General features: G+C 41.3%; 1 protein-coding gene across 1 annotated transcript in view; it reads right to left on the minus strand.

Moving 5' to 3' along the window:
- Positions 1 to 23,080, minus strand: part of MPPED1 (metallophosphoesterase domain containing 1) — an 81,530-nt gene extending 58,450 nt beyond the window's left edge. Inside the window, exons 1-3 of the mRNA XM_070754719.1 lie at positions 22,929 to 23,080; positions 18,529 to 18,710; positions 7,637 to 7,862 (exon numbers count right to left, since the gene is read on the minus strand). Of these exons, the coding sequence (XP_070610820.1) occupies positions 7,637 to 7,862; positions 18,529 to 18,710; positions 22,929 to 23,080 (560 nt within the window). The remainder of the gene's footprint in view (positions 1 to 7,636; positions 7,863 to 18,528; positions 18,711 to 22,928) is intronic.
- Positions 23,081 to 23,352: the final 272 nt, after the last annotated feature.

Genomic DNA, 23,352 nt, shown 5'->3' on the forward strand with positions numbered 1-23,352 from the left:
TTTCCATCCCTGAATTGGCAACAGCTGGGTTTGGGTGCGGTTCTCCTCAGCAGGGTTGAAAAGGCAGGCCCGCCCTTACAGTCTTGTGGAGAGTTATCAATTTGGAGTCCTGTGACCTTGTTTTGATTCTCGGCGTCTCTGACCTTGGCTTGTGGCCTAGAAGTCTGGAAGACTTGGGGGAGGCGTGGGTTTTATTCTCTCCAGCGCTGTTTTTGCCAGCAAGAATCCTGTTTTATTGCCTGGCCTTCGTGAAACCTCTGTGAAGCTTCATAGTGTTCCTGTCTGTAAGAACAGTTTTTGTTACCTGTGTTTGCTTTGAATTATATAAACTGCCTTTGCTTTTTACCAGTGTGTCTGGATACTCTTTTTGGTTGGTGTTGGCGTCTGGGGGGACCCAGACAGAACAGCTCCCAGCGGATAAAAGCTGTGTTTGCCTGAGATTTTCATTATAATAAAGCTGAATAATTTTGTCAGGAGAAATGAGTAGTGCATTTAAGCCCCATCTCATGATTACAAGAAATTTTATTTAATCACGGTTCTAGCTTCTGAGATTTTTACCAGCTACTTCACGAAGATTTTTGTATCAAATTTATCAGCCATATAATACTATAAAGTGGATTGTTTTTTAAATGGAAGTTGGTCATTGAATGAAGAATGAAATTCTTCATTCCGTAGAACAATCTGTATTTTTTTTCTCTGGGTGGGCTATAAATTGCCCGAATTTTTCCATTTGTTTCATGATTTTTTTAAAAAAAGAGCAATATACATCTTACAAACTGTTTTATTACACCACAGATCTTTTTAAAGTAGAACCTGCTGTTTCATAGGTATTAAATATTATTTTTAATTGGGAAATTGGGCTTAATACAAAATTCCCCTTCTGAACAAAAAGGATTAATGGAGAGATTTCTTCCAGCAGATGCTAATTTTAAGAAACGAAATGTTATTCCTCTAGAAAAAAAACAACTACAGATTTTTTCTTAAAGAAGCAAGCTAGATAATTTCAGAGTACTGAGTGCAGAAAAGAAATATCTGAGAAATATCTGTAATGCAACAGCTAGCAGTAGCACTGTAATATTTGCCGAGAGGCAAATAAGGAGCTTGTGATGTTCCTTCAATACACCAGGGTGATTTGACACAAAAATATGTAACCCTTCCCTGGTGCAGAGCTGAAGGGATTGGATACTGTAGCCTAGAGGATAATTCTCTGCCTTACAAGGCAAAGGTTGCAGGTTCAAGTCCCAGTGGGTATGGCTAGCTGATGAGGCCAAAATAAGGCCGAAATAGATCTATCCTAGTCTCCCTTAATTTTCAAATTCAGCAAAAAAACATGTGACACACACACATTTATATATATATATATATATCACATGTGGGGTTTTTTTTGTTTTTTTGCTGAATTTGAAAATTAAGGGAGACTAGGATAGATCTATTTTGGCCTTGTTCTAGGGCGAACACAGCGAGACCTGAGCTGCCTTCCTTCTATAAATACTGGTGGAACATACCCTAGAACAAGGACAGAAGCACCAGCCTGAAGATGACGACTAGGACCTCGTTGAAACGTTGCCAGAAATTTGCAAATCCTACACAGGAAGAAACCCGAATATGCCAAGACCATCATCCCTATACCCATGAAAATCTACGAAAACATATATATATATGTCCCATGTTTTTTTGCTGAATTTGAAAATTAAGGGAGACTAGGATAGATCTATTTTGGCCTTATTTTGGCCTCATCAGCTAGCCATACCCACTGGGACTTGAACCTGCAACCTTTTCCTTGTAAGGCAGAGAATTATCCTCTAGGCTACAGTATCCAATCCCTTCAGCTGTGCACCAGGGAAGGGTTACATATTTTTGTGTCGAATCACCCTGGTGTATTGAAGGAACATCACAGCTCCTTATTTGCCTCTCGGCCCAACCCAGGGCCATTTCCAAGGCAGTTAATTTTTTTATTGATATGTATATATATCGCTTCACAATGCTTTATAGCCCTCTCCAAGGGGTTAACAGAGTCAGCATATTGCCCCTGACAATCTAAGTCTTCATTTTATCCACCTTGGAGGGATGAAAGGCTTAGTCTATCTTGAGCCTGGTGAGATTTGAATTGCCAAATTGAAGGCAGCTGGCAGGCAGCACAAGTAGCCTGCAGTACTGCACTCTAACCACTGTGCCACCACGGCTCAATAGCTTCTTATAACGCTCCAGAAGATAGCATCAGGGTAAATTTTAACCGATCCCCTACGGATCACAGATCTGGCTTGTTGCATTTCATGAGTTTGTGGTTCAACTCTACACTCTTTTTCCTTCTGAATTTATGGAAATTTTGGACAAGAATCTTTTTGGACCACCCTCAGCTCTTTTCAGATTATTAAAACAGTCATATCCTTTTTCAAGGGATTTACAACTGTTTTTTATTTATAGATTTGTAAAAATTATTAGCTACCCATCATAATGCAGAATATAAATCCAATAGATAGATAGATAGTTAGATAGATAGGTAGGTAGGTAGGTAGGTAGGTAGGTAGATAGATAGATAGATAGATAGATAGATAGATAGATAGATAGATAGATAGATAGATATTAAGTAATTTAAGTTTAGAATGTAGCCCTGGTTATCAGCATGTGCAGATTCAGGTAACTCTTTCACTGAGTCTCTTTGAAACAAATCAGCAGCTCATGGATGGATATAGAGGCTTTGCACAACCTTAGAACAGAGGTGGACTTCAAAAATTTTAGCAAGGGCCTTTTCCGGCCCTGTTTCCTCCCAGGAGATTCCTAGAGAAGCCCCACGGAGGCTTCTCCCTGCCTTTTCTGGTTACAGTTTCGGAGGCTTGGGTTTGTAAGTGGAAAATGGTTCTTGAGAAGAGGCAAAAAAATCTTGAACACCCGGTTCTTATCTAGAAAAGTTCGTATGTAGAGGCGTTCTTAGGTAGAGGTACCACTGTAGTAGTTTTATCCTGCCTTTGCTTCGATAGCTAATGAACATTTTAGGAATGGATCTTCATCAAGGAATGGTTGCAGGCAGAAAGTTTCACCCTTCTCTCTTCCGTTGAATTTAGCAAAAGAAGGCATTGTAATATTGGAAGATGAATTTCACACATAGCAAATATCTCATCTACTTTTGCCTACGCGCATGATTAATAACACCCCAGGCTTATGCCACAATAAATCTTTTTGTTTACCATAATATGGCTTCATGTGCCGTCGACTTCATATGGACTGAATTCCACGTAAGCTCTTGAAATCAAACATTTTAAGAAGTGAGAAGCGCAATCTGATTCAAGGATGTACAGTGATCCCCCGCGTTTCGCGATCCCAATCATTGCGAAAGGCTATATGGCGATTTTTCAACCCGGAAGTAAAAACACCATCTGCACATGCGCGCCCTTTTTTCTATGGCCACGCATGCGTAGATGGCGCCGGGCAGATCAGCTGCTGGGCGGCTTCCCTGGGTCTTCCCCCTCTTGCTGGCGGGAGGGCGAGCGGCGGGCATCAGCGAGGAGTTTGCGTGGGCGGCAGGGAAACCCCAGCGCCGCTTCCCAGCTGAGTCCTGAAGCCAAACGCGGAAGTTCGCTTCAGGACTCAGCTGGGAAGCGGCGCGAGCGAACGGCGTGGGCGGGCGAAGGGCGGGCGCGCGGGCAGGCGGCGGACAAGCAGCGGGCGGACAAGCGGCGGGCGCGGCAGCAGCGAGGAGTTTGCGTGGGCGGCGGGGAAACCCCAATCTTCGGCTCCTCGCTGCTGCGGCGGAAGTAAAAACACCATCTGCGCATGCGCAGATGGTGTTTTTACTTCCGCACCGCTACTTCGCGAAAAACCGGTCATTGCGAGGGGTCCTGGAACGGAACCCTTGCGATAATCGGGGGACCACCGTATTGTACAGTATTTAGTATTGGATCACTTCCCCCTCTCATTACTCATCGCAGCACTTTCAGTAGTGTTAACAGATTATACATTAACTTTGGTCTAGATCAGTGATGGCAAACCTTTTTTTCCTCGGCTGCCGAAAGAGCATGCGTGTGTGCTATCGCACATGTGCGAGTGCACACACCTATAATTCAATGCCTGGAAAATGTGCAAAAACCTCCCTCCCCTCCGGGAGGTCCTCTGGAAGCCAGAAATGGACTGTTTCCTGTTCTGGTTTCTGGTAGAAATTTAGTCATTACAAATAACTCTTATTAAATGCATCATTTCATGAATAAAGCAACTCCGTTTATTTCTCTGCTCTCCTGTACTTGAAACACATTCCATACAGCACTCGGTCCGTTATCTCTCTCTTAGCCTCATTTCTCACATTCCTCTTCCTGCTTCACTTAAACAAGATTTATTTTCCTAACCACATAACTTTGAAAAAACAGCAGCAATGACAATACAAAATACTTTGGCTTACTTTAGCGTGGCAAAAACACATCCATTATTCTTTTCAGCAACGTTGAAACTCCACCCTTCTTCTCCACTGACCCCCTGACATGCCAAATACATGACTAGAATATTTAACCCATTCTTCTCCTTAATATCTTCTTCCAGACCTCTGCTCTCTACGTTTCTGGACCCTTCTGAATTTAGGGTTAACCCAGCGAGCGTCTGATTCTCCCTCACTAGATTTATTACTTAGATTATTATTATTATAGATCCTAAACTCATAGCCCCATCCTGTGGCTGGCCTCCCACCTGTTCTACTACCTGTAACCCTGTGGCCCCCACTACTTCATAAACACTATCTGTATCTGAGTCCTCAATATCTTCATCATCCTCCCACTGATCAGGAGTATGTACAACATTTTCCAACTTCTTGTGAGCCCAGTATGCTCATGTTTCACCACCACCCCAGGCTCCAAAGGCTTCCCTGGAGCCCATGAGGGTAAAAACGCCCTTTTACATCCCCCTGGAGGCTCTCTTGAAGCCAAAAATGCCCTCCCAGAGCCTCTGTGCCAGCCAAAAATCAGCTGGCTGGCACACACATGAACATTGGAGCTGAGCTAGGGTAACGGATCATACGCCAGCAGATATGGTTTCGTGTGCCACCTTTGGCACCCGTGCCATAAATTCGCCATCACTGTCAATGTACCCTCTAAGGTGTGTGGCCGCGTGGCCGTGCGCCCCAAAAAACCCCCATGCACCCTTTTCCAAGGCAATGCAAGGAGCCGCGGCTGCCCCCGCCCCTCCAGCACCTCCGCCCCCCTCGCGCCCCTGACATCTTGCCGCTGCCCCCCGCCCGCCTGCCTGATCCGCCCCTCTTTCTTCTCCTCCACTTCCTGCCTTGGGGTGCAGCTCCTCCCGCAGCAGTGGCTGCAGCGGCACTTATTTCTGCGACTTCTTGTCCTCCCAATCCGGCTGCTAGCTGCTTCGAGAACGCCCGCCCCATCCCTCTCACAGTCCCTTCGACGAGAGCGCTTTCGTCCTGGCTGTCGGCGAAGGGGCTACAGGAGAGGCGGGGCGGGTGTTCTCGAAGTGGCTAGCAGCCGGATCGGGAGGACGAGAAGTCGCAGCCACCAGCGCCGCTGCAGCCACTGCTACGGGAGGAGCCGCGCCCATCCCCCTGCCATTCAAAATAAAAACCTTCGCCGGCCTCCGCAGAGAAGTAAGGAAGCGAGAGAAAGAGAGAACAAGAGAAAGAGAGAGCATTGACATAGCAAGATAGAGAGAAAGTGAGAGAGAGAGAAAGAGGGGGGAGAGAGAGAGGGAAAGAGAGATAGCAAGAGAGAGAGAGAACAAGAGAGAGAAAGTGTGAGAGAGAAAGAAAGCAAGCAAGAGAAAGAGAAAACAAGAGAGAAAGAGTGAGAGAGAAAGCAAGAGAGGGAGAGAGAAAGAAAACAAGAGAGAAAAAGAGAGAGAGAGAGAGAAAGAAAACAAGAAAGAGAACGAGAGAGAATTAAGGCAGAGAATGACAGGAAAGAGAGAGAAACAGAGAGAGAAGTGACTCTTGATTTAAAGCATATGGTAAAAGCACTTAAATAATAACAGAGAAAAAAAACCCAGCCCTCACCTGTTTTTATTAATAGTTATGTTTTTGGTTTTGCTGGTTGTTTTAGTTTTAATAGTAATATATTTTGGTTTTGTTTTATTATTAATTTCTTTTAATAAAAAAGAAGGGATTTTTTTCTTATTCATTCATTCATTCATTCATTCATTCATTCATACATACATACATACATACATACATACATACATACATACATACATACGGTACATACATACGGTACATACATACTTCTATGCCTCCCAGTCCCAAGGGGACTGCCGCTCAGACACTATACTTTTCCGCCCACCCGGAAAAAAAATTAGAGGGAACATTGATCACTGTACTAGGATATAAAGCGACAGCACAAGAAATGATGAAGTGATAGGTTTCACCATCACTGGTCTAGATCAACAACTCTAGAATTTCTACCTGGGATTGGCTAGGGTTTAAATCTGGGACTTTTAATGAAGTTGGCATTACATTCTACCTGTGAACTTCAGTTAATTTCTCTTTCCTCCGATGAACTAATGAAATGGCAATCCATTAAATGCTCCTTTTGATTTATTAATTAACGATTTAACTAATTTTGATTGATTAGCCTTTCTGTTTGGATTGCTCTGAGGTTTGAAGCATACTTTCAGTTGAAACACAAATCACACAACAGGGCATTATCACTCAAAAGAGACAAACTTCTGTATGTGAAAGAAGGAAAAACAACTTTTAAAAAATGGACTTGCCATTTAAAATTAACAGTGTCTATGTGCGCCATTGCTTGATTCACCAAGGGGCATCTTTTCAGTTAATTAAAAGTATTTGATTACTTTTACCAATCAATATATGATCCCGCTATATAGAGTGCTGGTGAGACCACATTTGGAATACTGTGTTCAGTTCTGGAGACCTCACCTACAAAAAGATATTGACAAAATTGAACGGGTCCAAAGACGGGCTACAAGAATGGTGGAAGGTCTTAAGCATAAAACGTATCAGGAAAGACTTCATGAACTCAATCTGTATAGTCTGGAGGACAGAAGGGAAAGGGGGGACATGATCGAAACATTTAAATGTGTTAAAGGGTTAAATAAGGTCCAGGAGGGAAGTGTTTTTAATAGGAAAGTGAACACAAGAACAAGGGGACACAATCTGAAGTTAGTTGGGGGAAAGATCAAAAGCAACATGAGAAAATATTATTTTACTGAAAGAGTAGTAGATCCTTGGAACAAACTTCCAGCAGACGTGGTAGATAAATCCACAGTAACTGAATTTAAACATGCCTGGGATAAACATATATCCATCCTAAGATAAAATACAGAAAATAGTATAAGGGCAGACTAGATGGACCATGAGATCTTTTTCTGCCGTCAGACTTCTATGTTTCTATGTTTCTACATAACAGGGCATTATCACACAAAAGAGACACACTTGTGTATGCGAAAGAAGGAAAAACAACTTTTAAAAAATGGACTTGCCATTTAAAATTAACAGTGTCTATGTGCGTCTTTGCGTGATTCACCAAGGGGCATCTTTTCAGTTAATTAAAAGTATTTGATTACTTTTACCAATCAATATATTACATTCTACAGTGTGGCAAATGCCGCTGCTGTTGTATAATCATCGAAATACAAATAGGGCATTTCTTCATTCATCAGCATTATCAAGCTTTTAAATGCTTACCATGGAGAACCATATATCCTGAAGCCTCTCACTGTGACTTCTGAATCCTGCAGATAGATGCAGTTCGTTAAGAGAGACTGCACATTTTCATAACTTTCCGGCTTCAGTTTTGAGACCGAGGGAAAATAATAAAAGTCCTGCTTGATTAAGTCGGCCATGAACTCTTGGTCGAATGTCAGCTCATGGTTCCCTGCTATCACAATCTTGTATTCATACGGCAGGCTACCTAAAAAGGAGAAAAATAGACATTGCTTCAGTGTTGCGTTTTGTAGGGATTTTTTTTTTAAAAAAAATGACATAAAACAGTGCCGAGCTTTGCAATGTGCTGTGGGCTAGCATAATAACTTCCAGAATAGGCGCTTTATCCAGGAAATTCTAGGAACTGTGACTTAAATTCATCTACAGTGGTATCTCTACTTAAGAACGCCTCTACTTACAAACTTTTCTAGGTGTTCAAGATTTATTTGCCTCCTCTCAAGAACCATTTTCCACTTACAAAACCGAGGCTCTGAAACTGTAACCAGAAAAGGCAGGGAGAAGCCTCCGTGGGGCCTCTCTAGGAATCCCCTGGGAGGAAACAGGGCCGGAAAAGGTCGGAAGAAGCCTCCATGGGGCCATTCTAGGAATCCCCTGGGAGGAAACAGGGCCGGAAAAGGTGGGGAGAAGCCTCCATGGGGCCATTCTAGGAATCTCCTGGGAGGAAACAGGGCCAAAAAAGGCAGGGAGAAGCCTCCATGGGGCCATTCTAGGAATCCCCTGGGAGGAAACAAGGCCAGAAAAGGCAGGGAGAAGCCTCCATGGGGCCATTCTAGGAATCCCCTGGGAGGAAACAGGGCCGGAAAAGGTCGGAAGAAGCCTCCATGGGGCCATTCTAGGAATCCCCTGGGAGGAAACAAGGCCAGAAAAGGCAGGGAGAAGCCTCCATGGGGCCACTCTAGGAATCCCCTGGGAGGAAACAGGGCCTCCACCCTCCCTGTGGTTTCCCCAATCGCACACATTATTTGCTTTTCCGTTGATTCCTATGGTAAAAATTGCTGCATCTTACAAACTTTTCTACTGAAGAACCTGGTCATGGAACAAATTAAGTTCTTAAATAGAGGTACCAGTGTATTCTGAATTGTGCTGAAAATATATGTGCAGGGGTGGGCAGGAAGTGGAACACGGTTGCACTTGCGGAAATGGAGCTGCGCGCTCAGCTCCATCACTGCCGGCTGTGCACGCGCCATGCACGCAGGATTCAGCTTCTGTGCATTTGTAGCAGGCGAATCTCGCTGCAACAGCCAGCAGCAACAGCGCCCCCTGCTAGGTGAGCCCAGAGAGTGCGGCACACGTCCAGTGGGCATCGGACGCCTCTGGCCGTGCTGCTGATTGGGTTGGCTGGCGGCCACAAGGCTGGGTACTGTGAGACACAGTGGTGGTGGAGGTCAGTCCTTTCTGGGAGCCGCCAACTGAAGGGTGGGTGCGCATACGCACGTACCGCTCCCCTACACTACCGGAGCGTTCCAATAGGGCTGCGAATGGCTGCCCTTTACTGTGTATGTGGATACGCCAAAGAAAGATTTAAGATGAAACACACCATTCTTAGAATTAGGCAAAAATGTGCCGGGGTGGCGCAGGAGGTAGAGTGCTGTATTGCAGGCCCCTGAAGCTGACTGTAGATCTGTAGGTCAGCGGTTCAAATCTCATCACCACAGAGTGGGCCTCCTCCGGGTCCCGTCAACTAAACAATGTCGGTTGGCGGGCCCCAGGGGGAGAGCCTTCTCTGTGGCGGAACCGACTCTCTGGAACCAACTCCCCCCGGAGATCAGAACTGCCCCTACTCTTCCTGCCTTCCGTAAACTCCTCAAAACCCACCTTTGCCGTCAGGCATGGGGAAACTAAACATCTTCCCCTGGGCACGTTGAATTTATATATGGTATGCTTGTGTGTGTGTATGTTAGTATAGGGGTTTTTCTTAAATTTATAATATTTTAATTAATTGGATTATGTATTGGATTGTCTTTTCACTTGTTGTGAGCCGCCCCGAGTTTTCGGAGAGGGGCGGCATACAAATCCAAATAATAATAATAATAATAATAATAATAATAATAATAATCACCGGCTCAAGGTTGACTCAGCCTTCCATCCTTCCGAGGTGGGTCAAATGAGGACCCGGATTGTGGGGGCAATAGGCTGGCTCTGTTTAAAAAGTGCTATTGCTAACATGTTGTAAGCCGCCCTGTGTCTAAGGAGAAGGGCGGCATAAAAATCGAACAAATAAATAAATAGAAATGAAATTTTTTTAGCCCTAACCAAGGGATAAAATGTGATGAAGCTGACCAGAATAAGGATGCTAGCCAGATTTTAGGTAGATTTTCCCCCCTGTATTTTCCTCCTCCAAAACTAAGGTGCGTCTTATACCCCGGTGTGTCTTATACTCCAAAAAAATATGGTAAATTCGAAGTAACCTAACCACCAGCAAATCTTAATTCTGATACATACTTAACTCCGACACAACCTTAACTCTGACACATTCTTATGACCTTCCCTCACCTGAGAGACAATGCCTTTGTGATTTTAGAAACAATAAAACAAGAACTCCACCAGTGACTGTATTGTACAGACTTTCAAAATAGCCTTCTCTCACAATTACTGCATATATATCCAGGACACACAGGATAATCAAAAATTTAATTATTTAAATGAATTAAAGGTGCTTTGCAGCAAATGTTTTCTTGGCTGCAAACCATCACATTCCTTTTCATATACAGTGAAATTATTTGAGTACTTTTAAAACTTCAACATCCCACAGTTTTTCACATATATCTAGGACACAGGTTTTGAGCTGCTATTCTTAAATCTCTGACATATGTAAAGAAACGTGCTAAGTTTATGTTCATAACTTCATCCGCATTGTTATTTCTAAATATTGTTTCAGCCATCTAAGATAACCATCCATCAAACATAACTACTTCAAGCTAGCTGGTGTTATTGCTTCAGTGGCTGTGTTTATACAGGTTATTTAAATAAATTCCTCTAAACACATAGTTGCTGTACATTTATTATAGTGGCAGCTGCAATCAATATCGTGGTTACAGATATGTCAGGTTTATCAATTAACAACTCTGGTTCTGATGACTCTGCAAAATAGTTTTCCTAGTCTTTCCCACAGTTGTTAGTCACTTGGAAAGTTTTCTTAACATGAAGAATCATGGGATTAATTCCCCTTAACGAAATGCAGACTGCGGAGTGTTGGTGTAACATGGGCATATTTGGGGAAGCCCATGACTGCTCTCGCAGCTGCATTCTGCACGATCTGAAGTTTCCGAACACTTTTCAAAGGTAGCCCCATGTAGAGAGCGTTACAGTAGTCGAGCCTCGAGGTGATGAGGGCATGAGTGACTGTGAGCAGTGACTCCCGGTCCAAATAGGGCCGCAACTGGTGCACCAGGCGAACCTTGGCAAAGGCCCCCCTCGCCACAGCTGAAAGATGTTTCTCTAATGTGAGCTGTGGATCGAGGAGGACGCCCAAGTTGCGGACCTTCTCTGAAGGGGTCAGTGATCCCCCCCCTGGGTAATGGACGGACAGCTGGGTTACTCCCAGCTTGGCCCGGTTCTGCAAATCGGTAGCAGATGGGGGCAGCAGCCCATCACTGGACTAAGGGATGATGAATGTTGTTGTTGTTGTTGTTGTTGATGCATTAGTTAATCTTCTAGTCGTCAGGCATGGGGGAATTGACATATCCTCTCCCCCTAGGCTTATAAAATTTATGCATGGTATGTCTGTGTATATGATTGGTTTCTTAAATAAGGGTTTTTTAAATTAACTTAAATATTAGATTTATTCATATTGTTTCACTATTGTTGTTAGCCGCCCCGAGTCTATGGAGAGGGGTGGCATACAAATCTAATAAGTAAGTAAGTAAGTAAGTAAGTAAGTAAGTAAGTAAGTAAGTAAGTAAGTAAGTAAGTAAGTAAGTAAGTAAGTAAATAAATAAGCAAGCAAACAAACAAACAAACAAACAAATAAATGATTTAAATTTCTACAAGTTCCAAACTAAAAGTGTCCAACGCAAAAGGGAGGTAATAAGAGGGGGGTTATTTAAAAAAATCTATCAATGAAAACCTCCATCTCAAAGACCTTACTTCATGGAAATGAAAGCCATTGGTGCTTGCTTTCCAAGGATAGGTGGGAAGGGCAAAGAAGTAGGTGAATTCACAAATCGGGGCCCTGGCACCACCTTCAGCGTGGAATGATTGGTCAATGTTGAGGAATGGATTGAAATCTAGACCACAATTCACAAACTGTATTCACTTCCACCGGGTGCCAGTTGAGGCAAACAAACAGTTTAAAACTGCTATTTAGAACAACCCTACTGGAATAGTATGGGGAAGCCTTTCAAGAGGCAGGAAATAAATCTGGACTTATTTATTTATTATTTATTTATTTATTGGATTTGTATGCCGCCCCTCTCCAGAGACTCGGAGCGGCTAACAGCAATAATAGTGTACAATAGTAATCTAATACTAAAAACGATTAAAAACCCATTAATATAAAAACCAGACATGCATACAGACATACCATGCATAGAATTGTAAAGGCCTTGGGGGAAAATCTAATATTAAAAAATCTAAAAACCCCAGTTTAAGAGATCAGCCATACATACAGTCATGCCGTACATAAATTTTATAAGCCTAGGGGAAGGGAATATTTCAATTCCCCCATGCCTGACGACAGAGGTGGGTTTTTAAGAGCTTACGAAAGGCAAGGAGGGTGGGGGCAACTCTGATATCCGGGGGGAGTTGGTTCCAGAGAGCCGGCGCCGCCACAGAGAAGGCTCTTCCCCTGGGACCCGCCAACCGGCATTGTTTAGTTGACGGGACCCGGAGAAGGCCAACTCTGTGGGACCTATCTGGTCACTGGGATTCGTGCGGCAGAAGGCGGTCCCGGAGATATTCTGGTCCGATGCCATGAAGGGCTTTATAGGTCATAACCAACACTTTGAATTGTGACCGGAAAACGATCAGCAACCAATGCAGACTGTTATTTTCTAAATATAAAATTTAGAAAATTACTTAAGCTTTTAATTTTTTGATATTTTAAGTTTCACGGATCCTCAAAGCAAAACAAGGGAAAGTGATTCATGCGAGCTATTTATTTACATCCTGAAAATGATTTGATATCAGGCTGAGTCAGCCATGGAAAGTGAGTTAAGGGGGGGGGGGAAGCACAGAAGATTATATAAACTATAGATGTCCACCTAAATTTCATCCCTGCATTTCCATCCTAAATGGTTGACATATATTGGATATGATGAAGATTCAGCCATTGCCCATTGACTGTTTTTTTATTTTGTTTTTTTTAACATATGTTAGATATTGGTCTAATTCGATTATTAGATGCAGTCATGTCTGATTCTTGGAGACTGTCTGGATAAGTCGCTTGGCGGGACCCAGGGGAAGAGCCTTCTCTGTGGCGGCCCCGGCCCTCTGGAACCAACTCCCCCCAGAGATTAGAATTGCCCCCACCCTCCTTGCCTTTCGTAAGCTACTTAAAACCCACCTCTGCCACCAGGCATGGGGGAATTGAGATACCCTTTCCCCCTGGGCCGTTACAATTTTATGCATGGTATGTCTGTATGTATGTTTGGTTTTTTATTATAATGGGTTTTAAATTGTTTTTAGTATTGGATTATTGTTGTACGCTGTCTTATTATTGCTGTTAGCCGCCCCGAGTCTCCGGAGAGGGGCGGCATACAAATCCAATAAGTAAGTAAGTAAGTAAGTAAGTAAGTAAGTAAGTAAGTAAGTAAGTAAGTAAGTAAATAGATAAATAGATAAATAAATAAATATTCCTAAATCCTTACCTATTGATCCTTTCCTCCTGAAAAGGATATTTAATTAAGTGAGGAATTTACAAATAAACGCCATATTAACTTCAGCAAGGCATATACGCAAATTGTTTCACTTTTCACCAAAGCATTTTGCTGAACAGATTTTAGTATTCTGTGAGCGAAGTGGCAATCATATAAGTGCCCACTTAAAGCTTTCTTTCCCTCATTTCAGTCTTTTAGAATACTGCAGTGAGCGATACACTAAGGATAATATCATTGCTGAGATTGCATTTTAAGCATCTCATTGACAGTTCTCTGCTTAAACAGTTGGCTAGAGCCTGGGAAATTTACATTAACGCTGGAAATGAATACACCTTCTTAAGTCTTCTTTAAATTATTGTATCTGAGCATTGCTAACACATAAAAGCAGGCAATTAGATAAAAATGTAAAGCACGAAATGGATTTTCTATGCCCATATATCTATATAAACAGAACAGAAAAAGGTACACACATCTTAGAGAGATAATTGCCGGTGCTAAAAAGGTACTTCTGTACCAAAGACAATTTAACTGAATGATCTCACTAAAATCCTCTAGAATTCCTTTCCAAATGCCTGTGATTAAAACTGCAACTTTCCAAGTCCACTGTGATAAATGAAGAAGTTGCTAAGAAAATAGTATCTGTAAATGCACCCATTGTAATTTGTGCGATGGCTGCTTATTCTGTGTGGGAGCTGATGGGTGGAGGGGAGGATGCTTCCTGTCATTCAAATTGGGGTTCGGTGTAGTTGCCCGCTTCAAAATCCCTCCCCACCAACCTGACGAAGAGAAATGGCTGAATATTATGCAAAAGCTCAGAGGCAGCCGGACTGCTTAACAACTCTCCGAATTATGATAATAGTACCTAATGCAGGGCTGTCAAACTCAATTTCAAGGAGGGCTGCCTCGGAGTTGTGTTTGACCTCGGAGTGTGGGTGTGGTCATGGCGGGCATTTTGGCAATGTCGTTTGGCGGGGCCCAGGGGAAGAGCCTTCTCTGTGGCGGGCCCGGCCCTCTGGAACCAACTCCCCCCGGAGATTAGAATTGCCCCCATCCTCCTCGCCTTTCGTAAGCTCTTTAAAACCCACCTCTGCCGTCAGGCATGGGGGAACTGAGATATTCTTTCCCCCTAGGCCTTTACAATTTATGCATGGTATGTTTGTTTGTATGTATGTTTGGTTTTACAAATAAGGGTTTTTTAGTTGTTTTAGTATTGGATTTACATGCTGTTTTGTATTACTGTTGTTAGCCGCCCCGAGTCTACGGAGAGAGGTGGCATACAAATCCAATAAATAAATAAATCAGAGGCCCAGTGGGCCAAATTTGAGCATCCCGTAGGCCAGATATGACCCATGGGCCTTGAGTTTGAAACCCCTGACCTAATGAATACATTTAGAATTATTTATGGAATGAAATCTCTATTCACTGTCCGGTAAGTTTACCTCCCAATGCCTGAAATGCCATCTTTTTCAAACTGGTCCAGAGGTCTGACAGTGCTGGCAATATTTTTTGTACTGCTTTCTTTAACCCTGCTGTTCTGTTCTCATTTACTATACACTTGTACTATTCCCGGGTCTATGCAGGGAAATTTTTTTACAGGGTCTCAAACTTTGTTTCGGGTCCAAAAAGACCCAAACAGAACAGCAGAGTTAAGAGATTTTTTCCCCATACAGTGGAACCCCGACATAAGAGCTGCTCTACTTAAGAGCAACTCGAGATAAGAGCTGGGAGGGGAGAGATATTTTTGTTCTACTTACAAGCCCAAATTCGAGATACAAGCGCCAAGGAGCTGTCTCCTGAAGCCAAACGCTAACTTCCGTGTTCGGCTTCAGGAGACAGCTGCGAAGCGGCGCGCGTGTTTTAAAAGGTTGCAGCCGGCCTGGGGGGCTCGGGGGGGTGCTTGCAGCTTTCTTTCTTGCTCTTTTGCTTTCTCTCTTTTACCTTCCCTTCCTCTATTTCTTCTTTTCTTTCTCCTTCCCACCTTCTTCCCTCCCTCCCTCCCTTCACTCATTCCTCTCTTACTCTCCCCTTTCATAAGTTTCTTTGCTTCCTTCCTCTGTTCCTGTCCCTTCCCCCTTTCTTTCTTTCTTTCTTTCTTTCTTTCTTGCTTTCTTTCTTGCTTTTTTTCTTTCTCTCTTTTACCTTCCCTTCCTCTATTTCTTCTTTTCTTTCTCCTTCCCACCTTCTTCCCTCCCTCCCTCCCTTCACTCATTCCTCTCTTACTCTCCCCTTTCATAAGTTTCCTTGCTTCCTTCCTCTGTTCCTGTCCCTTACCTCTTTCCTTCCTTCCTTCCTTCCCACCCTCCGTCCATTCATTCACCCATTCCTCTCTTGATCGCTTAAAGCCGGTCCCTGGTGCAAAAAGGGTTGGGGACCTCTGTCCTACAGGATTGGGTGGCAGAGAAGTTGAACATATGTAAATTTAAAAGTTTAAGAAAGTTTACAAGTTAAGTGAAAGAAACTTCATTATTCATTTATATGTACATGTACATTTCTTCATTAAAAACATGTCTTTCTGCATAATTTAGACTAACTTTGTGAGTTTTTTGAGGGCTGGAACCAATTAAAATTATTTACATTAATTCCTATGGGGAAAAGTCGTTCGAGATAAGAGCTGCTCGACTTAAGAGCCCAGGTCTGGAACGAATTAAACTCGTATCTCGAGGTACCACTGTATTTGGAAACTTCATTCATTCAATTTTTTAATGCTGCCCTTCTCCTTAGACTCAGGGCGGCTTACAACATGTTAGCAATAGCACTTTTTAACAGAGCCAGCCTATTGTCCCCACAATCCAGGTCCTCATTTTACCCACCTCGGAAGGATGGAAGGCTGAGTCAACCTTGAGCCGGTGATGCAATCTGAACCGCTGACTTACAGATCTACAGTCAGCTTTAGTGGCTTGCAGTACTGCACTCTACCTGCTGCGCCACCTTGGCTCTTTGCCTGTAGAATTTCCATTAGAGCCTAAAGAAGGGCAGAAGATTCTAGCAGTACTTCATGTGATGTTTCTCTAGTTAGATACTATAGGAATGACCCTTCAAAGTACAGTTCGCCTGCAGATTCCATTTTATACCACTGCTTCTTCAGCCTCAATCCTAGAGTCTGTCTGAGTTCTGTTATTCCACTCGCTCCATCTGAGGAATCTTCTAAATGAGAATAAACCTGTTAAACTTGTAGGTGAGTCCCATTGGGATTCGAATCGAATAAAATAAAATAAAATAAAATAAAATAAAATAAAATAAAATAAAATAAATAAATATAAAATAAAATAATAAAATAAAATAAAAATATAAAATAAAATAAAATAAAAATGTAAAATAATAAAATAAAATGAAATGAAATAAATAAAATAAAATAAAATAAAATAAAATAAAATAAAATAAAATAAATAAATATAAAATAAAATAATAAAATAAAATAATAAAATAAAATAAAATAAAAATATAAAATAAAATAAAATAAAAATGTAAAATAATAAAATAAAATAAAATGAAATAAATAAAATAAATAAATAAAATAAATAAAATAAAATAATAAAATAAATAAAATAAATAAAATAAATAAAATAAATAAAATAAATAAAATAAATAAAATAAATAAAATAAATAAAATAAATAAAATAAATAAAATAAATAAAATAAATAAAATAAATAAAATAAATAAAATAAATAAAATAAATAAAATAAATAAAATAAATAAAATAAATAAAATAAATAAAATAAATAAAATAAATAAATAAAATAAAATAAACTGGAAAACATGGTGGTTAAATAAATAAATATATGACTTGGAAATTGTACTCAAAGTGCTCATCAATCGTCTACAAAAGGAGTGTCAAATTCAAGGCTGTGGGTTAGATATGGCTTAAGAACATAAGAACCTAAGAAAAGCCATGCTGAATCAGGCCAAAGCCCATCGAGTCCAGCATTCTATGTCACACAGTGGCCCACCAATTGTCCATGGGGATCTTGAGCAGAAAGAGAAGGCAAGACCCTCCCTTTCCCTTGACCCCCAACAAATGGAACCCAAGGGAATCCTGCCTGCCTCAACCAACACAGAGGCGGCACATGGACATCCGTTTCAATAACCACCAATACACTTGGCATCCATGAATCTGTCTAATCCTGTCTTGAAGCTATCTAGGCTGACAGCTGTCACAACCTCTTCTGGAAGTGAATTCCATCAACCAACGACCCTCTGGGAGAATAAATATTTCCCTTTATTTGTCCTCTTGTGGGAAGCTTAGATCTGGCCCGCAGGGCTACTCTGGAAACAGCAAAGGACCAGCCTCTGGTGTCTCTGACAGTGAAAATGGAGCTCGGAGAAATCTTCAGAGGAGGCCGTCGAGGCTGAAAACGGAGCCTGGGCAGGCCATGTGCTACCTCTCTGTTTTTATTTTATTTTATTTTATTTTATTTTATTTTATTTTATTTTATTTTATTTTATTTTATTTTATTTTATTTTATTTTATTTTATTTTATTTTATTTTATTTTATTTTATTTTATTTTATTTTATTTTATTTTATTTATTTTATTTATTTATTTTTTTAATTCATTCATTCATTCAATTTTTATGCCGCCCTTCTCCTTAGACTCAGGGCGGCTTACAACATGTTAGCAATAGCCCTTTTTAACGGAGCCAGCATATTGCCCCCACAATCCGGGTCCTCATTTTACCCACCTCGGAAGGATGGAAGGCTGAGTCAACCTTGAGCCGGTGATGAGATTTGAACCGCTGACCTTCAGATCTACAAGTCAGCTTCAGTGGCCTGCAGTACAGCACTCTACCTGCTGCGCCACCCCGGCTCTTTTGCTGGCTGAGGGCTGCAGGAGGCCATTGTGGCCCAAAATGGAGCCTTGACGAATGACATTGAGCTGGCCATGCCCACCCCAGCCCCTTGAGGTCAAACACAATCCTGATGTGGCCCTCAATGAAATTGTGTTTGACATCCCTGATCTACAAGGTACCAGAAAGAAGGTATCGAGAGATTGAACCAAGTGTGACAGTCTTTCATAATTCTTTGTTACACAATACTCACCTAACCATTCGTTGAATTTTTTAACTTCACTAGGAAGTCCCAGTTCAGTGAAATCACCCGCGTGAATTAAGACATCTCCATACGGCATTTGAATTGGATCTGTTCTGGAGTGAGTATCAGACACACAGACAAAACGGGTGTACCCTGGAGGTCTGGGAGCATCGTGTGGAACAGGATCTACCCTACGTTTAAAGTTTGAGACACAAATATAGATGCTTTATGTTATATTCACATATTGGATTCATAGCCACAACATAAAGTATGTTTTCAGCAGTTCTGAAAAGCATGTTAAATATTCAGCTTAGCCACACCTATTTCAACAAGATTCCCCGCCCCCCCCATTTTTAGACAAAATAGCTATATTTTATTTATTTATTTATTTATTTTATTTTATTTATTTTATATATATAATATATAATACACCAGGGTGATCCGACATAAAAAAACATATAGCCCCTCCCTGGTACATAGCTGAAGGGATCAGGTCTGGTGGCCTAGAGGTTAATTCTCTGCCTTACAAGGCAGAAGCTGCCAGATCAAATCCCAGTAAGGGTGTGGCTAGCTGATGAGGCCAGAACAAGGCCGAAATGGTGCCATCCTAGTCTCCCTTAATTTTAAGTTTCAGCAAAAAAAACATGTGATACACACACACACACACACATATATATGATTCGACAGAAAAATATGTAACCCTTCCCTAATACAGAGCTGAAGGGATTGGATACTGTAGCCTAGAGGTTAATTCTCTGCCTTACAAGGCAAAGGTTGCAGGTTCAAGTCCCATTGAAGGTATGGCTAGCTGATGAGGCCAAAATAAGGCCGAAATAGATCTATCCCAGTCTCCCTTAATTTTCAAATTCAGCAAAAAACATGTGACACATATATAGAGAGAATTGTCGGCTATCAATAAAATTAACTGCCTTGGAAATGGCTCTGGGTTGGGCCGAGAGGCAAAAAAGGAGCTGTGATGTTCCTTCAATACACCAGGGTGATTCGACACAAAAATATGTAACCCTTCCCTGGTGCAGAGCTGAAGGGATTGGATACTGTAGCCTAGAGGTTAATTCTCTGACTTACAAGGCAAAGGTTGCAGGTTCAAGTCCCAGTGAGGGTATGGCTAGCTGATGAGGCCAAAATAAGAAATATAGATCTATCCTAGTCTCCCTTAATTTTCAAATTCAGCAAAAAACATCACACACACACACACACACACATATATATTATATGTTTAAACTTTTCCTAATGAAACGCACTTCCCGAGTTAGGTTTTACATCTAAAAAAAATTCATTTGCAGATTGCCTTTAAATATTTTAAATTTAAATACAGTTTTAAAATACACATTGTGGCTTATGAGCAAAACTAGTTTTTTGAGGCAACATTTTGTCGTGCTTTTCATTAATACCACATTACGCGCCAAATGAAATCTCAGTACATGTTTAACTTGAAACCTAAGACAAATAGTTTTTGACATATACATAAGATGTAACTAATTAGGAATTATACATTTTAAGTTACTGTACAGAATAATAAATTAGAATACTTTTCCTTAGAGATTTTCATGTTTCCTCGATAGAACACAACCTGACAGTTTCATGATTCAGTGTAGAAATAAGTTGTGTGTGTGCATGTGTGTTTGTGTTGTAAAGACAAAGATCAGCCCATAGGATAGTTCTTATCTCACAGAAATCTACTGGTACTACATACTTACCAGTTGTGGTTTTCAATAAATTTTACCACCAGTTCTGGTGGGCATGGCAGGGGAAGGATATTGCAAAATCTCCATTCCGTCCGCACTCCAGAGGTAGGATACTGCATAATCCCCATTTCCTTCCAATTAGGTGGGACTCAAGACGAAGAGAATATATGGGGTGGGGACAACCAGAGGTGGTACTTACTGCTTCCCCAAACTACTCAAAATTTCCGTTACCAGTTCCCCGAACTACTCAAAATTTCTGTTACCAGTTCCCCGAACTACTCAAAATTTCCATTACCAGTTCTCTGAACTACTCAAAATTTCCGTTACCAGTTCCCCGAACTACTCAAAATTTCCATTACCAGTTCTCTGAACTACTCAAAATTTCCGTTACCAGTTCCCCGAACTACTCAAAATTTCCATTACCAGTTCTCCGAACTACTCAAAATTTCCATTACCAGTTCCCCGAACTACTCAAAATTTCCATTACCAGTTCTCCGAACTACTCAAAATTTCCGTTACCAGTTCTCCGAACTACTCAAAATTTCCATTACCAGTTCTGCAAACTACTCAAAATTTCCATTACCAGTTCTCTGAACTACTCAAAATTTCCGCTACCAGTTCCCCGAACTACTCAAAATTTCCGTTACCAGTTCTCCGAACTACTCAAAATTTCCGTTACCAGTTCCCCAAACTACTCAAAATTTCCGTTACCAGTTCCTCAAACTACTCAAAATTTCCTCTACCAGTTCCTCGAACTACTCAAAATTTCCGCTAACAGTTCCCCAAACTCCTCAAAATTTCCGTTACCAGTTCTCCGAACTACTCAAAATTTCCATTACCAGTTCCCCGAACTACTCAAAATTTCCATTACCAGTTCTCCGAACTACTCAAAATTTCCGCTACCAGTTCCCCAAACTATCAAAATTTCTGCTACCAGTTCTACAGAACAAGTCAGAACCTACTGAAACCCACCTCTGCTTCAACCCCATAATTCTCTACTGTCCTTTTGACAAGTAAAAGAGCAAAATTGACAAACTTTCTCCAGCAATGTCCAAAACCAGCAGCTTAAAGCTGTATAACTAAGGATTTCATAGCTTTCTTTTTATTTTGGAGATAAATCCATTTCACAAAAGATAAATAAAACTATTTTTTTTTTAAAAAAAAATCAAACTTCATGTAGGATATGCAAAAGCTAATTTACAAAACCACAATATTTTCTGCAGACCAAAAAAATAGTACAGGTGTGCTGGAATTTGAGAGGTAGAGTACAATCTCTGCTTCCAAATTAGATTTCATCTTACAAATAAAGAAAATAAAAATCTTATGGAAAACAGCCTGAAATTACCCAAAATGTTCTACAAATATAAATAGTAACAGAGAATAAAGTTTATAACCAACGTACAGCAAAATAAATAAAAATGCAGCTTTGAACGGTACTCAAACAGCATTTGGAGGCTGAAAATGTAAGGTGCAAAGTCCAAAATTGCAAACCGGAACACCTACTGCCTTATCTTACCGCTTCTGCACTTCACCTGCTTTACTCATTACCGGACTCAATAGTGTCAACCCCTAACCCCCAAAATTTCTCCCTTAGACTCTCCACGATTGACCTCTTCAGGTTTCTAAGAGGTCAGTACATAAGTGCACTAGCCTGCCTTTCGTCCCCTGTCCAATTGTCTTTCTTTTATCTCATACTCACTGGAGCTCCCTCTGATGATCAGCTGTGCTTTTGAAGCTGCTTAGCAGTCCCAACAAGATAAGTGTGAGCAAAGCACGCATGCACACTCACAATTTGCTGAAGCTGACCAGGCTAAAGATGTTGGTAGGCAGAGGCAGAATATTTTTCCCCTTGTTTTCCTCCCCCCAAAGTAAGGTGCGTTTTATACTCTGGTGCATCTTATACTCCGAAAAATACAGTACAGTGGTACCTGTACTTAAGAACGCCTCTACTTAAGAACTTTTCTAGATAAGAACTGGGTGTTCAAGATTTTTTTGCCTCTTCTTAAGAACCATTTTCTACTTAAGAACCCGAGTCTGGAAAAATTTCCCAGGAAATTTGAGAGCGGCACAAAGGCCCGGCCAGTTTCCTACTATTCCCCCTTTAATCACGGCCATCTTGGGCTTTTCCGGGCTGCCAGAGGAACCTTTCGGTGGTGCTCCCCCTCTTGCCTGCCTGGGTTTCTCTCTCTAGCACAATGTATTTAAGGCAGCCTCGTGCCGGGTGTATGAGAGGCACGTGCTCCTCCTCGCCAACTCACAGTTCCTCCTTTTTTTTTTAAGCCTTAAAGTTTTGGATTTTTTTGATTCCTTTCACCTCACCTTCTTCCTTCAATAGCGACTGTCCTCCTCCTCCTCTTCCTCCTCCTCCCCGCACCCAAATTCCAAGCTTTTATTTCTTTCCTAATGGGTTTTCACGCATTATTTGCTTTTACATTGATTCCTATGGGAAAAATTGCTTCTACTTGCAAACTTTTCTACTTAAGAACCCGGTCACAGAATGAATTAAGTTCTTAAGTAGAGGGACCACTGTACGTAAAATACCCACAGAGCTATCCTTTACTTGTATTAATAGAAATATTTATTTCACCTAAGAATTATTCTCAAGGTTTATGAAGTGGCAACTGTTCAGTGAAATATCACAAACACCCAGCAATAACCATTTAGTAATCCATGATATGGCATCAGCTGAATGGTAGGACTTACATTTGTACATGTGGTGGCTGGAAACGTCCCTGATTAATGTTGTAGAAGGTGAAGGCCTGTGTTGGATTGGAGCTGTACTCATCTACTTCGATTATGAGTCGACTGTGTTGGTGCCTTCTAGCCGTCATGATGTGTGATTGGGCAAATGCCATTGCTTGCTTTCTGTAGCAACCCTCCTCTTTCGCAGAATCACCTCTCCATATTGGCTGAAAACATCCCCTGGTTTCTCTCTAACTTAATCATATAAGGTATAACTTCCTTTTCTGGATTCTGAAAATGTAAAATCAAACAGAAAACAATGATACTGGATTGTTCTGTCGAGCTCTCTGGCAGAATCCTTCCGAAAATTCAGATACAAATTTCAGACACACACATGTTTGAAAATTCAAAATAATGTTCTTTATAACGAAAATTCACTTAAACT

The sequence above is a fragment of the Erythrolamprus reginae genome, chromosome 6 (assembly GCF_031021105.1).
Source record: "Erythrolamprus reginae isolate rEryReg1 chromosome 6, rEryReg1.hap1, whole genome shotgun sequence".
In the NCBI taxonomy this organism is placed as follows: Eukaryota; Metazoa; Chordata; class Lepidosauria; order Squamata; family Dipsadidae; genus Erythrolamprus; species Erythrolamprus reginae.